The sequence below is a fragment of the Diadema antillarum genome, unplaced genomic scaffold (genome assembly GCF_040938485.1).
Source record: "Diadema antillarum isolate AM-2024a unplaced genomic scaffold, OU_Dant_1.0 scf00000003, whole genome shotgun sequence".
Taxonomy (NCBI): domain Eukaryota; kingdom Metazoa; phylum Echinodermata; class Echinoidea; order Diadematoida; family Diadematidae; genus Diadema; species Diadema antillarum.
Window position 1 is genome coordinate 1,892,496 of NW_027270892.1, and position 14,383 is coordinate 1,906,878.

The following is a 14,383-nucleotide window of genomic DNA, read 5'->3' on the forward strand; positions in this document are numbered from 1 at the left end:
CAACATTCCCAAACATTGAGATACCCCCTTATAATAAGTGACTGCAGTACCATACCTGTGAGGCACTTCTCAAGTGCTTGTAGAAGTCCAGTTTGTCCAGCAGCAGGGTTTTGCCGATGCGGTGGACGGCCAGGCTGACCTGGTCGTCGCTGAAGGGAATCTTCAGTAGTGTCTTGATGTTCTGGGAAAAAACAAAGACATGAAATCAATCATATTTCAATTAAATCATGTTTTTTTTTTATTTCATGTATTTATGCTTTGCAAAGTCTGATCACATACTGTGAAACCAGTAATGTTGTTCCTATTGTCAGTCGCAGGTGACTTAAAGGGTGCGTACAGTTCTGGTTGAGGTGACGATTTAGCTTTTAACGTTTTGCCAGATATTCAGAAACCACTCTCCCAAGATGTCAAAGAGCATGCAATTCTAAGGGGTATTAAAAGTATATTTGATGAAAATCGGTTTTGAAATGGCTGAGATATCCAAAAACAAGGTGAAACAAAGAAACCTAATAAAAGGCGTGGCCCGTCGCCTTTTATCTTTATCACTTTTTTGGATATCTCAGCCATTTGAAGACCAATTTTCATCAATTAAACGGTGAATCCTTCTTAAAATTACATGCTCTTTCATATTTCTTTCTCATTATCTCACTAAGGAATGTTCAAAATATGAATCCCCACCTCAACCAGTACTGTACACTCCTACGACTCAATTTCCTCTTATTGTGAGCTCATGCACATACACACAAACACACACACAGATGGACACACACAGAGACACACACAAACAGATGGACACACACAGAGACACACAAACACACAGAAGCACACAGAGACACATGCACAATACCACTTGAAGTCTCCATGCTTGCATAAAATCCCTCTGGACAACAAATGACATCTATTTGCTTTACATACTAGGAGGCCCATTTGCATTTTTTGACAAAATTTTGTTTTAAAAATCTGGATTACTTTTTCAGTGCCAATCTTTCCATTCCCCCCCCCCCCCAACACACGCACACCAAAAGAGAGAGAGAGAGAAAAAAAAAAGGCATAAAAATTGGAGTCTGTTTGCCATCCACAGCTTCTAGCTGAGTTCATACAGTGTTGGAGTGTCACATGACCGTGTACTGATACTTTGAGACTGAAAATACAATGTAGATGTACATTGTCAAAAAACTCATATACCTATAGCGTCGCTGGGGCGACAAGACCTCGTATCTACAAAATGTCAAATGTTCAGGAGAGCAAAAAAAAACATGGCAGACTATGTCATATGAGAGAGCCTTTCCTTTGACATGCCGTGGTGGCTTCATTTTGGGGGTAAGACAGCTAGGATTTGGACAGGACATCACTAAACTGAGATACGAGGTCTTGTCGCCCCAGCAACGATTTACTACTACTATAGAAGGGATAATTGCTTAAAGATAATAAAAAGTTTTGGTACCTCAAAAGTTTCCTTGAATTTCCTTGTCTTAGTTTGTGTTTCAGGTTAAAGTACCTTTCATATAACTAACACTGTGAGACTTACTCGCCCCAAAGTGCTCTCATGTCTTAGTAATCATGCAATTAACTGCAACCAGCAGCCCCATACGCATAGCGACCAGCAGTCCCATACGCATAGCGACCAGCAGTCCCATACGCATAGCTTAATCGGGCTTCGCATTGTAGCATTCAGGATCATGACAGATTTAGTATCGCAGGATAAATGTCAACTTAAAATCCCAAAAATTCTTCAATTTGAAGACTTACCAATTAAGGTGAAGTATTGAAAACAGGCTTCGGGCAACGTTTGGTTCTGCCTATAGTCCCTTTCTGTTCGAATTGACGACTGAATGTGACTCGGTCGAGAGGACCTTGGGAGAGCTACCATACACTGAATACTACAGCCAGTGCATGCGAACACATCACATGCGCACAAATTTCAAATCCATCAACGGATAAGATGTTTGTGTGCGCATGCGCTGGCCGTAGTAGTCAGTGCAGTAGCTCTCCCAAGGTCCTCTCGACCGAGTCACATTCAGTCATCAATTCGAAAAGAAAGGGACTATTGGCAGAACCAAACGTTGTTCGAAGCCTGTTTTCAATACTTCAACTTAATTGGTAAGTCTTCAAATCGAAGAAATTTTTGGATTTTAAGTTGCCATTTACCCGCGATACTAATTGTCATGATCCTGAATGCTACAATGCGAAGCCCCATTACGCTATGCGTATGGGGCTGCTGGTCGCAGTTAGCTATGCGTACAATGGGCTGCACGCTGCTGGTCGCAGTCAGTGGTTTCGTACAATATTTATCGACGCCGTACGGCGACGGCTCTGGTACGAAACCATTATTGCATGATTACTAAGACATGAGAGCACTTTGGGGCGAGTAATTCTCACAGACAACGTACTTTAACGTGAAACACAAACCAAGACAAGGAGATTCAGGAAAACTTTTGAGGTACCAAAACTTTTTATTATCTTTAAATGAAAAAAACCAATGATTGTTAGTTTTACACAATGCTTTTATGCTGGTCCCCTTAAACCCAGTGAGGTCTGCAGACTAATTTTGTTTTTTTCATTTGTCATTTCTCTTTTGTTTTGTAGTCATTTTCCCACATACAACAATACACAAATTGTACTGGAAATTCAAAAATACAGTATGCTCAAAATGTTGGGCCTTCTCTCAAAATAACATACAAATGGAAAAAGGCAAGTAAACACTCTATAAAGATGAATAAAAAAAGAAAAGACTGACTTTTGTTCAAAAATTTCTTTGAATCCTTGCATCCTATTCTGTTTGTCTGTTTTTTATTGAAATCACAAGAATGCCAAAGCCATTGGGATTTCAAAGCCTTCATAAACAATGATATGTGGAGTTTTAAATCTGGTAATTACAAATATCAAGGGATTTCCCCTTATTCTCATCCAGCACACTTGAAGTTGATTTGTTACACTGGTAGCTTACACTGCTGTAGCATTTTCATTATTATGATATATATATATATATATATGTATATATAATGATTTTTTTTAAACGAATCGGGACATCCTGATAGTGAAGTACAGTGCTGTACAGAGAAATGTATCACAGCAAATCACATTTGTCTTGCGATCAGAGGCGATATTTTCGCATGTTTTTGAATTTGTGAAATGCACTTGACTAGCTCGTAGCGAAATTCACAAAAATAAAAACATGAAATATTCAGTGTATACAGCAATCAATAAAAAAGGTACACACCATTTTCCCTTCTTCAACAAAGAGGATTAGAAGATAGCATTTACTTATTACGTTTAAAAAACCTCATAATGCATAATACATTTCACACTAACAGCTAGTGGAAGAATCTACAGCAATTCCACGTATTGAAGCGACTTGTTGTATTATTCAATGACAAATGCTCCAGTATGAGTGGTGTGCATGGGCTGGGTTTAATCTACTGGCTCACGAATAAAAATCATATTTTACAGTTCTTGCAGGGTCGTAATGCAGACGCACTCGAATTTAGCTCTCTTTGCTCATGACTAAATGGCAACAAAAGTATAGAGACTTTTACAGAGGCTGGTCGCTCTTACAAACTTTTGCTGAAAGTATTGCAGTTTTGCCAAAAATATTGCAGTAAGTAATGAAGACCTTGATCTAAAAACAGGTTAAGCATCATTTTTATACATTTCCAAGTAAGTCTGTCATCAGACATATCAAAATGAAATATTTCCAGTGATATCTAACATGTTGCATAACAAGGAATATTTTTGAAGTTATGGCTAAAAATATCCAATATTTCCTCATTATTTTCCTTGTTTTTCAGCAACTTGAATCACAAATACGATGTATCTCAAAATAGCATTTGGAGTCAACTTAGTACAAAAACTCTTGACAAGTAATCACAAAATATGTCATTGATATCGATGTTTTTTGCAGCAATACTAAGTTCACCTGCACTTGTCTTTGCAACAAAATTCTCATATTTTTCTGTAGAAACACTACATATTTATGCTCCACAGCCAACTTACTATTATTCTCCCTCCTATCTATAATTATCAAAGAAAATGGTACCTAGACATGTACCTAATAATCAAGAAAATGCAAATCTGCATAACTGGAAACTATCTTATTTGTTGCAGCTTAAAGAGTGTAAGCTTACTTTAAACCTTAATATTTCATCTACCCATTAAGATATGTTGAATTCTTAAAAGGTACTGTTTACCATTGAGAGCAGTGAATTAAAAAAAAAACATGTTTAAGTTTTCACATTAATGTATATTAAGTCAATAATATCACAAAACATCCTACCACAATATTGTATAAAAAATTTGCAATTAAACTTAAAATGTAAGGAATTATCACTGTTTTTCTCAATAAACCATAACTGCAGACGGTTTAATCTAGAAACAATCTTATTATAATTATTGTTCATATTTTGTATTATATCTAACAATACATGACATTGATTGTACCAATTAACATTTTTCCACCAATTGGTAGTTCCTATCCCTAACTCACATTTCAGAACTATTTTTTGTTTCATCCGCAAGTGGTAAATAATGTCTTAAATCTGTTGCAGCTTACAGAGTGGTTCAGTCCATTAAAACTTTATGAGATGAATTCTTAAATATTTTGTGCATGTACACAAATGCTAGCAAAACAAGATGTAGAGCGTAATTTGAAGTGGCCACATTAATTGACCTATAATCTCTATTGTCACCACATGATGAACAGGTTGCTATCAAGATGGACCAATCAAAACAATCCCTGCGTTCTTGCACACCACAGGAAAGCGTCTTATCCAATCCTCTTACCGAGCTTAGTTGGCTGATTGGCATGCACTCTAGAGTACTGTTACTCCTCCTCCCCCCCCCCCCACCCCATTGGCATAGATGTCTAAAAACTAATTGTCAATTAGTATCCCTGATTGTTATGTCACATAGCCCTCCTGTTGGACTACAAGGCACATTGCTATACCTGAGTGGGTTTGACACTTGATAATCTACAACAAGGTCAAGTTCTGATGGCTAAATAGATGCTAATGAATTAAAGCTGGGCAAGTTAAACTGCGTGCCCAGGCACATAGTGGGATAAAGTAACTCCCATCACTATTGGCAACCTCCTTGTGCATGATGTCAATGGCAATTCAAGATGGAGGTCTTTAGGGGCTTATTAAAGGGACCGTACATGGTTTTGGTTGAGACCCAACTTCAGGTTCCTAACATTTTTTGGTGAGATAATGAGAAACCTCTTATGAAATATAAAAGACCCTGTAATTCCAAGAGGAATTCAAAGTTTATTTGATGAAAATTGGTTTTGAAATGGCTGAGATACCCCAAAAAGAGTGATCCGAATAAAAGGTGGGACCACATTTTATCACGAGGGCTTTGTTTTACTTTGTTTTTGGATGTTACAGCCATTCAAAAACCGATTTTCGTCAAATACACTTTGAATTCCTCATAGGATGGTATGCTCTGTACTACTGTATTTCATAAGTAGTTTGTTGGTATCTCACAAAAAGTTAAAAGCCCAATCCTCACCTCAACCAATACTGAAACATCCCTTTAAACTGTAGGAATACACGGTATCGCACGATCAATCTTTGGACATGATGTGCAGGTACCACTGTACATGCCAGTGGTTATGTTCACTGCTCACACAACACATGCAAATATCAAATTGCATATCTTAAGTCATGAGCAATCAAGCTCTTTTTTCTCCCTTTTTTTTAGGACTAGTTCACCTTCATAGACAAGTGGATTGAGTAAATGCAGCAATATTAGTCAAACACATCATAGAGAGTTTGAGGAAAATCGGACAATTCATTCAGAACTCATGAATCTTTAAAGTTTCTGCTCAGTCACTGCGGCATGAGTAGACTACTACAGCTTGTGATGTCAACGTCAATGTGAGTACAACGCTATGAAGAAAATATTAAGAAAATTCAATATATTTTCACCTTTTTTGTATAACAAAAGGGGTAAGCCATAAATAATAATAACAATAATGATAATAATAATAATAATAATGATAATAATAATAATAATAATAATAATAATAATAATAATAATAGTGTATACTTTTATAGCACAACAGTCCATCAAAAGATGCTCATGGCGCTATTAAAATCAATTTGAAGAAACCATGATAAATACAAACTTTACATACACTGGAGTAGCACATGGTATAGAAAATGACAAGATATGTCACAAAAAAAGTGATAGGCACATGATACAAACATTGGCCATCCTATGATCACAGTGATCACAAGACATTGCCAGCATATCAATTTATGCAGCATTGTAGAAAAAAAGGGCATGAGTTTGTGTGCCATGATATTATCTCCATTCTTTGCCAAGCTGCATGTTACTAGTGATTCAAAACAACCACAGAAAGTGAGCTTTGTAGGCATTTATAAATGTAGGCTATGCTATGAATCTTCAAACAAGGCAATCGCCGAATTGTGTCTCGCCCATTCGCGTACAAGGAATTAATATTTTTTATAACTCCCACAAGTTAATTGACCTGCTTATGACCTTTGACCTTGTGGTGACCTTCAACACCCTAAGGGACATTCACCATCCAAGTTTGGTCACAAACGGACAAAGGGATCAAAAGTAATGAGCCATAATCGAAACGCGCCATAAAAACTTAACATTGGGCCCTAAAAATTTGTTGACCCCTTTCTGTGACCTTTGACCTTGTGATGACCTTTAACTCCCCAAGGGACATCTACCGTCCAAGTTTGGTCACATACGGACATAGGGATCAAAAGTTATGAGCCACAATCAAAACGTGCCCTAAAAAATAACATTGGGCCCTAAAAGTTTGTTGACCCGTCTGTGACCTTTGACCTTGTGACGACCTTCACCTCCCCAAGGGACATCTTCCATCGAAGTTTGGTCACAAACGGACAAAGGGATCAAAAGTTATGAGCCATAAACGAAATGTGCCCTAAAAACTTAACATTGGGCCCTAAAAGTTCGTTGACCCCTGTCTGTAACCTTTGACCTTGTGGTTACCTTCAACTTCCCAAGAGACATCTACAATCACCCAAGTTTGATTGCCATTGTAGCAACATGTGCTGAGTTACGTGTGATAAGAGAGTCTTGCAAGTAAACTTAAACGTATGACCTCAAATGACCTTTGACCTTATCATGTGACCTCTTACGGCACCATAACATGAAGGTACCCCTAGTGCATCCATCACCCAAGTTTGATTGCCATTGTAGCAACATGTGTCGAGTTACATGTGATAAGAGAGTCTTGCAAGTAAACTTTAACGTTTGACCTCAAATGACCTTTGACCTTATCCTGTGACCTCCAACGGCACCATAACATGAAGGTACCCCCAGTGCATCTATGACCCAAGTTAGGTTGTAATCCAAGCAACTTATGTGAAGTTATTTGTCAAAAGAGAGTCTTGCAGGTAAACTTTAACATAGAAAAGAGAGTCTTGCACATACTCTTTAATTTATGACCTCAAATGACCTTTGACATCATCACATGACCTCTGACAACACCATAACATGAAGATACCCCTAGTGCTTCTATCACCCAAGTGTGGCTGCCATTGCTGTAACAGATGCCAAGTTATGCATCATAAGAGAGTCTTGCAGGTAAACTTTAACATTTGTGACGGACGACGGACGGACGACGGACGACGGACGGACGCCATTTGGATCCCTTAGTCTCGCCTTCACCTCCGGTGGGCGAGACAAAAATTCAGTAAGATTTGAAATAAAACAACAACCATAACATGATTCGTGAAGCTTTCCATGGTATGGAATGTGGACACAGAATTTCACTGTACCTAGCGTGGAATTAAGTCCTTCAAAGGTCTTTTGATATTTTACAATTATAAAAAAGAATGTGAGAATAAGATTTAGAGAGAGAAGTATTTCAGGCTAAAAGTTACTGGCACAAGTTCCAAGTGAAACCGATTTATGTGATGGAGGTGTACAGAGAAAGAAATAATTTTTCCCTGGAGAGTATTGTGTGGTATTGTGCAGTTCAAGATGTTAATCATCATGGTGAACAGATGAAAAAAAGTCAAGTTAATAAGTTGTCTCAATGCGGGGTAAATGAGAAAAGTAAGTACCTACATTGCTGCTGACAATGCTAGATGAAGGCTAGCAGATCTTGCAGTCGAAACATCAATATTTCAGTTGTCAAACAAGTTATACTTTACTTAATGAGCAAAAAACAACACTTGAGGTACAATGTTTTCTGCAAGGTGCTTTACGAAAGCTCAATGCCATACAAACTATTATTCTAATTTGTAAAGAACCATGGCTATCAAAAAAGTCTACCAAAGACTACACCCATCAGTAGCAGATTTTTTTTAAAAATAGCATATCTCACCAAAAATGAATTAAGATTCTTAGATGTGGCCTTCTTTCACAATGCAATATATTTCAAAATGTGAATTCTTTGGGCTCTTCTAAAGGTACATTGCATGTACACCATTCTGTGACATTTGAATTCAGAATCAAACACAGAAGTTCCTGAAAATGATATGGATCAGTGGCACAACATTACATAGCAAGTGGCATTATATCTCTACATATATTGCATCAATCCTAGCCATTAAAGGACAAGTTCACCTTCATAAACATAAGGATTGAGAGAATGCAGCAATATTTATAGTAGAACACATCAGTGAAAGTTTGAGGAAAATTGGACAATCGATGCAAAAGTTATGAATTTTTAAAATTTTTGTGTTGGAACCGCTGGATGAGGAGACTACTACAGCTTGTGAGTCATATGCGTACAACAGTATAAAGAAAATATAAAGAAAATTCAACATATTTTCACTTTTTTCGCATAATAAAAGAGCACTTGACTTGCCTCTTTCTAAAGGCAGGGGGAATAATATTACCCATAACATTTGTCGGTAACGAGTCGAGGGAATGTGTACTTTTTTCAAAAGATGAAATTTTGTGAAATTCTCTTTATATTTTCCTTACATTGTTGTACGCATGTGACATCTAAGTTATTCACACACTGCAGTAGTCTTCTCATCCAGCGGTTACTGCACAAAAACTTCAAAAATTCATAACTTTTGAACGGATTGTCCGATTTTCGTCAAACTTTCAATGATGTGTTCTACTAATATTGCTACATTCTCTCAATCCTTATGTTAATGAAGGTGAACTTGTCCTTTAAGATATCTACCTTTAAATCACTGATATTTTACTGACCATAATTAACAGGAAAACCGTCGGCCCATAGTTTGAAGGAGGTAGGGATCACACAGAATAAACTTCTATTAGATTCTTATAAAAGATATTGCTATCTTTTGATGACAGCAAAAATGATAAGCTGAAGTACAGTCAACACAATTTGGTTTACTTATTGCCTCAAGGTCATGCCATACATGACCATTTACATGCCACTGCGAGCTACGACACGACGTCACCTAATTTCTGAACTTTCACACAGATTGTCCACTTGGACACATCCCAAATGCCACAGGATCAATGACAAACAATATCAGAGAAGCTTTTCACCATAACTAATAGCGTTTTGTTGAACCATGGAGCTACGTCCAATATCTATCAACTCCTCATGCATTCCTGCGAGAGCAGGAGGGAAAGTGCCTTTTATAGTATATACAAACATTTCAAAAATCGAAAGTATCCATACTTCAACAGATGCATGCAGCATATGTAATTTTGTTCTAGAGGCAGTTAATAATGATAATATCAATTTATTAAGTGCAGGACCAGTCTACATTTAATTTCTCTGATCTGTGCTGCATGAGCTCCTAAAGAGCTTTTAAAAATGATACTGAACAGTTATATTTGATTCAATTTCATTTATTTATCAATTTGATTTATTGATTTGTATATATGAAGAGATGTGTTTACGGTCTTAACCCGTTGCTTCCGAGACTACTCGAATTCCCATTGCTTCAAAACAGGGGGCACCCAGTTCCTGTTGACAACAGGTTAATTTGACTGACAGTAAACTTAGGGATATCATGATTTCTAAATGCTATTTAATAGTTATACCAAAGTTTGTGGGCTGCACAGGCAAATGCTCAAATATGATTCAATGTTACAGTGGCATGCCACTACTCTTCTCTTCTGCATTCAAATATCCATTCAATGTGCTTTGTTCAACTCAAGTCTAGAGTTATATGATTTGGGCCCTGTTTTATCAAAAGATATAATTGATTATAAATGTCCTTACCACACAGGCTGCCATAGACTTATGAAAGAAATCAGCTATATATCAATCAATTATAACTCTTCATAAAACAGGGCTTTTATATTGGATTATGATCATTTACCCACTGAGTTTTTAACACTGTATCCCCAAATTTCAGCTGTAACTTGGAAACAGTAACATTCAACATCCTTGTATTTCAGTTCCCGCACCTAGAGTGCACCCGTCATACTTCTTTCAGTAACAGTACTAACAAACTACTAGTATAGGAAACACCTGCAGACTCCTTACACTCCAAGCATCCAAAGAATAACTTAATAGTGATATCAAAGTGTAAGTAAATAACCCCTTGGGAACAATAGACATTCCACTCAATTGAAGTTGTTATATTTAACAGTCAGAGTTGGCAAATAGCCTGTCACACGCTCACACTGAAATATCAGATTAAAACAACTCCATCCTTCCCTGAAAAAAAAAAATGAATAAATGCCAAATATGTACGGATAAAACAAAAATGACAGAATGACAGAATGGCAGAATTTTCATCAAAATCTGATTGTAGAGAAAAAGGAAGTTAAAATGAATGTTTCACACATTTTCAAGAAACAATGATATTGCTCACGCCAAGTCATACATTGATGTGTGCAAACGAAGAGAGAGGATGAAGTTATATTCCTGCAAGGTTTCCACTGCCCGGCACAAAAATCTCGACTCAATTTCCTTCTTTGGTGCTAAGTATTACAAAAGGAATGATGCGTCGCCTTCACATCAAATCCATACTGTGTTGTGATTAAGTGGCACTGATGACTTTTAAGACAGGAAGAGCTGTCATTGCTCATTTATCAACCAAAAGGATCTTTTGTGTATAAATACAAAACATTTGGAGTGTTGCCTCGACAACTTCTCCTCTGTCAATTTCCACACATGCATTTTGTGACAGATATCACTGCTTTGAAGAAGAACCTATGAAACTTCAATATTTAGAAATGTTTATCTTTCCCAGTTTCCTAGTGGAGGGGTTGTGGTGAAAATTCTACTATTCTGTTCTGATTTGCTTGAAAATCGTACTTTATCAAACTTGATTCAAACACAGAGTGCATTACAGTATAAGTAGAAATGTTCACACAAGTAATCATGTTCAGCCTGGTAAAATGTATTTAACATGTCTTTAAATCTGTAATATCATAAAATAAAATGGCATTCTATATCACTAGCATATAATTTGTGTGCTTTTATTCTTATACTGGTTACAAGTCGCGCAAACTGCACGAGAATTTCCGCACTGCGAAAATATCCACTAGACAGAATAAGGCTTTGTCACATACAGTGCACACTCACCTCAGAAGCTGATATGACATCTACATCATCCAGAATGTCTGCATCAGCCATTCCAAAACTGCATATGAAAAAGGAACAAAAGTGACACATTTAATCACACCAATATTGAAACAGACACAATTTATCAATGTCCTCACTGCTAATGCAAGAGCCCATAAGGATATGAACACCTCATAGAGCTCCAGCATAATGGAGAAAGTCAACATTTTTTTGTTCACAAGTTGTAGGGGGAAAAAATTCCTCAGAGGGTACGGTATTTTATGCACAGAGTAGGTGGTAATAGGGAACAACTCAATATTCTAGCCTGCACATCACATGTCAAAGTACTTAAAACACATAATGTATACACCATATATTTAGAGAGTCAAACTTTTTGCATTAAATCGTAACTTCCCAAGAATTTCGTAAGTGGTTGAATTCGCGATTGTGGAGCGCGACAAGGGACAGAGAAATGTCTGCATGCACATCACATTAATGTCAGGATCAGGGTTTGTATTTTTGTGTTTTTAGAACTTGTGAACAGCACCCGACTTACAAAATTTGCGAAACTTTGCCCCTGCGAAATATGTGACACATCATGAATTTGGTCATAAATTTCCATCATTTGGATTTGCACTAACATGCTATTTCTGTCACAATTTCAATGAAAAACATCTCCCTTTTTTTGGAGACAATGTTACCTTTAATCAAGAATTGACAAACCTCTCAACGTTGAAAACTTATGGAGAGCATCTGACGTCAGCAACTCTCTTGTGGAGAACTAGATCACACGAGACTACTTTGGTGAAGCCAGAAAAAATAACTTTTTCACATTCCCTCTCTCTTTTCTTCTAGTGTCTCATACATTTGCAAGTAATCCTATAAGGAAAACAATTAAGCACTCATTCTGGTACAACATGAGGTGAAGAGGTGATTTTGATGAGATGACAGTCCCGGAGACCTTGCTATCAAATTGAATTTTGCAAATTGCTGTTAATAAGGGGGTGCTTCTCAAAGAATTTATGTCAATCCTCACTTTTAAAATCTACTTTCCAATCTTATGGTATGCCACTGGTTTTCCTATTCAGTTTTATTTCATCTTTTCAGAATCCCTTTCAAATTGATATACAAAATTACAGAAAAATCCTTTGTCCCTTATCCTATCTTGTAATGCCTGCACAAAAAAGAAGTCTCCAAATTTTCATTTTCATTTTCATTTAGAAGTTAAAACAATTTGAAAACACATACAGCATACCATGATTTTAAGTTGATCTTACAATGAAAGATCAAGTTAAAATCTTTTGTGAAACAACCCCCGGAAGATGTATTGTTCAGGCACTGTCTAGTGGTAGTATGGTATACCAACATCTTTTATAATGTAAAAAAAAAATCCTGAATCCTACATATTATGTAGAATTCAGGATTATTATCATTATAATTTTTTTTTTTTGCTTGGACTCAGACAATTTTCAGCTCATGTGACTTTGACTCATGCAGACTTTACTCTGTGTGTGTGTGTGTGTGTGTGTGTGTGTGTGTGTGTGTGTGTGTGTGTGTGTGTGTGTGTGTAAATGTGAATGTTTCATGTGACTGTCTCATGTCAATGACCAAGAACATCTGTGTCGATAACATGACAACTATTGATGACATAGCAAGATTAGTGTGACTATATCATCAGTTGGGCACACAAGGGCTTTCTAACTTGATTAAGCCTGGAAAGTTACCATCTGTTTCTCTTTGGGTATCCATTACCCGCATTTTACTACTGCCACTCAAAATTTCAGATATTGTCAATGGGTTTTAAAAACATCTGTCTATCAGATACTCACAGTCTATGTAATGTGTATTTGTTCTGATTTTATTTTGTTCTTTATATCTAGATCTAAGTCTCATGAGTTATGCATGACTGCTATATGATGGTTACAAACTTTATATTGAAAAAAAAAATAGGAGTAAAGTTCACATTGAAAAATATGTGATAACTTCAGACAAGGTGCTACGTAAGCACTTGCCGATGGCCAGGGGCAAGTGAAAATCAAAGTTGGGCAAGTGTTCTGAAACAATGAGAAAAAAAAAATAACTGCCAAAATTGGACAAGAAAAAAGTTTTGAAACCATTTTTTGTTCACTTTTCCCCCCCTACAAACCTATGAAGTCAACCATATACACTATAGCAGCCCACAGAAAATGATTGTTTAGTGATGCAACACACTTAGATTTCATTTCAGCGATTTTCCCACACTTACATAAAGAAGCTCTAATGCAATGCAACACCAACACTTGATCAAACCACGTTTGTAAATAATCTAATGTAAATGCGAGCAAATCAATGTGTGCTGTTCATTCAAATGACTGTGTTTCATTAAGCCATTGATTTAGAAGTGATTTTCTTTATCATTTTCTTATTTTTCTGACTCTCTTTTCAGGCAAGTAAAATTCATGTTCAGGCAAGTGTTCTGCAACAATTTGAAAATCTGCTGTGCCCAACCGGGCAAGTGGTAAAAAAAGTTGTTCAGCACCCTGTTCAGAGTTGATATTTTCACATCATATCCTGCACAGGGAAATATTGTTGTTGTTTTTTTTCTTGTGCAAGGCTCCACATCCTACAGAATATACACTGGCAGAAGAATTATTTCAGAGTTTTTCGATTGCTAGGTATCCAGACATACTGCATCCTTGAGTTTCTGTGAAGTGTTTTAACTTTGTTATAATAGGTAGTAACTATTATTAAAGGAAACCAAATGCCCAAATATAAATGTGGATTGAGTGAAAGCAGCAATACTAGCAGAACATATCAGTGAAAGTTTGAGGAAAATTAAACAATCAATTCAAAAGTTATTAGTCTTTATAGTTTCTGCATCATTATCACTGGATAAGGAGACTACTACACTTCATGACATTACTATGGTCAACAATATTTATAAAGAAA

The 14,383-nt window shown here is 36.6% G+C and overlaps 1 protein-coding gene across 1 annotated transcript in view; it reads right to left on the reverse strand.

Annotated features, from left to right (window-relative positions):
- Nucleotides 1-14,383, reverse strand: part of LOC139734388 (erythroid differentiation-related factor 1-like) — a 66,582-nt gene that overhangs the window by 38,117 nt on the left and 14,082 nt on the right. The window contains exons 3-4 of the mRNA XM_071645211.1: nt 11,477-11,534; nt 56-181 (exon numbers count right to left, since the gene is read on the reverse strand). Coding sequence (XP_071501312.1) covers nt 56-181; nt 11,477-11,534 — 184 coding nt within the window. The remainder of the gene's footprint in view (nt 1-55; nt 182-11,476; nt 11,535-14,383) is intronic.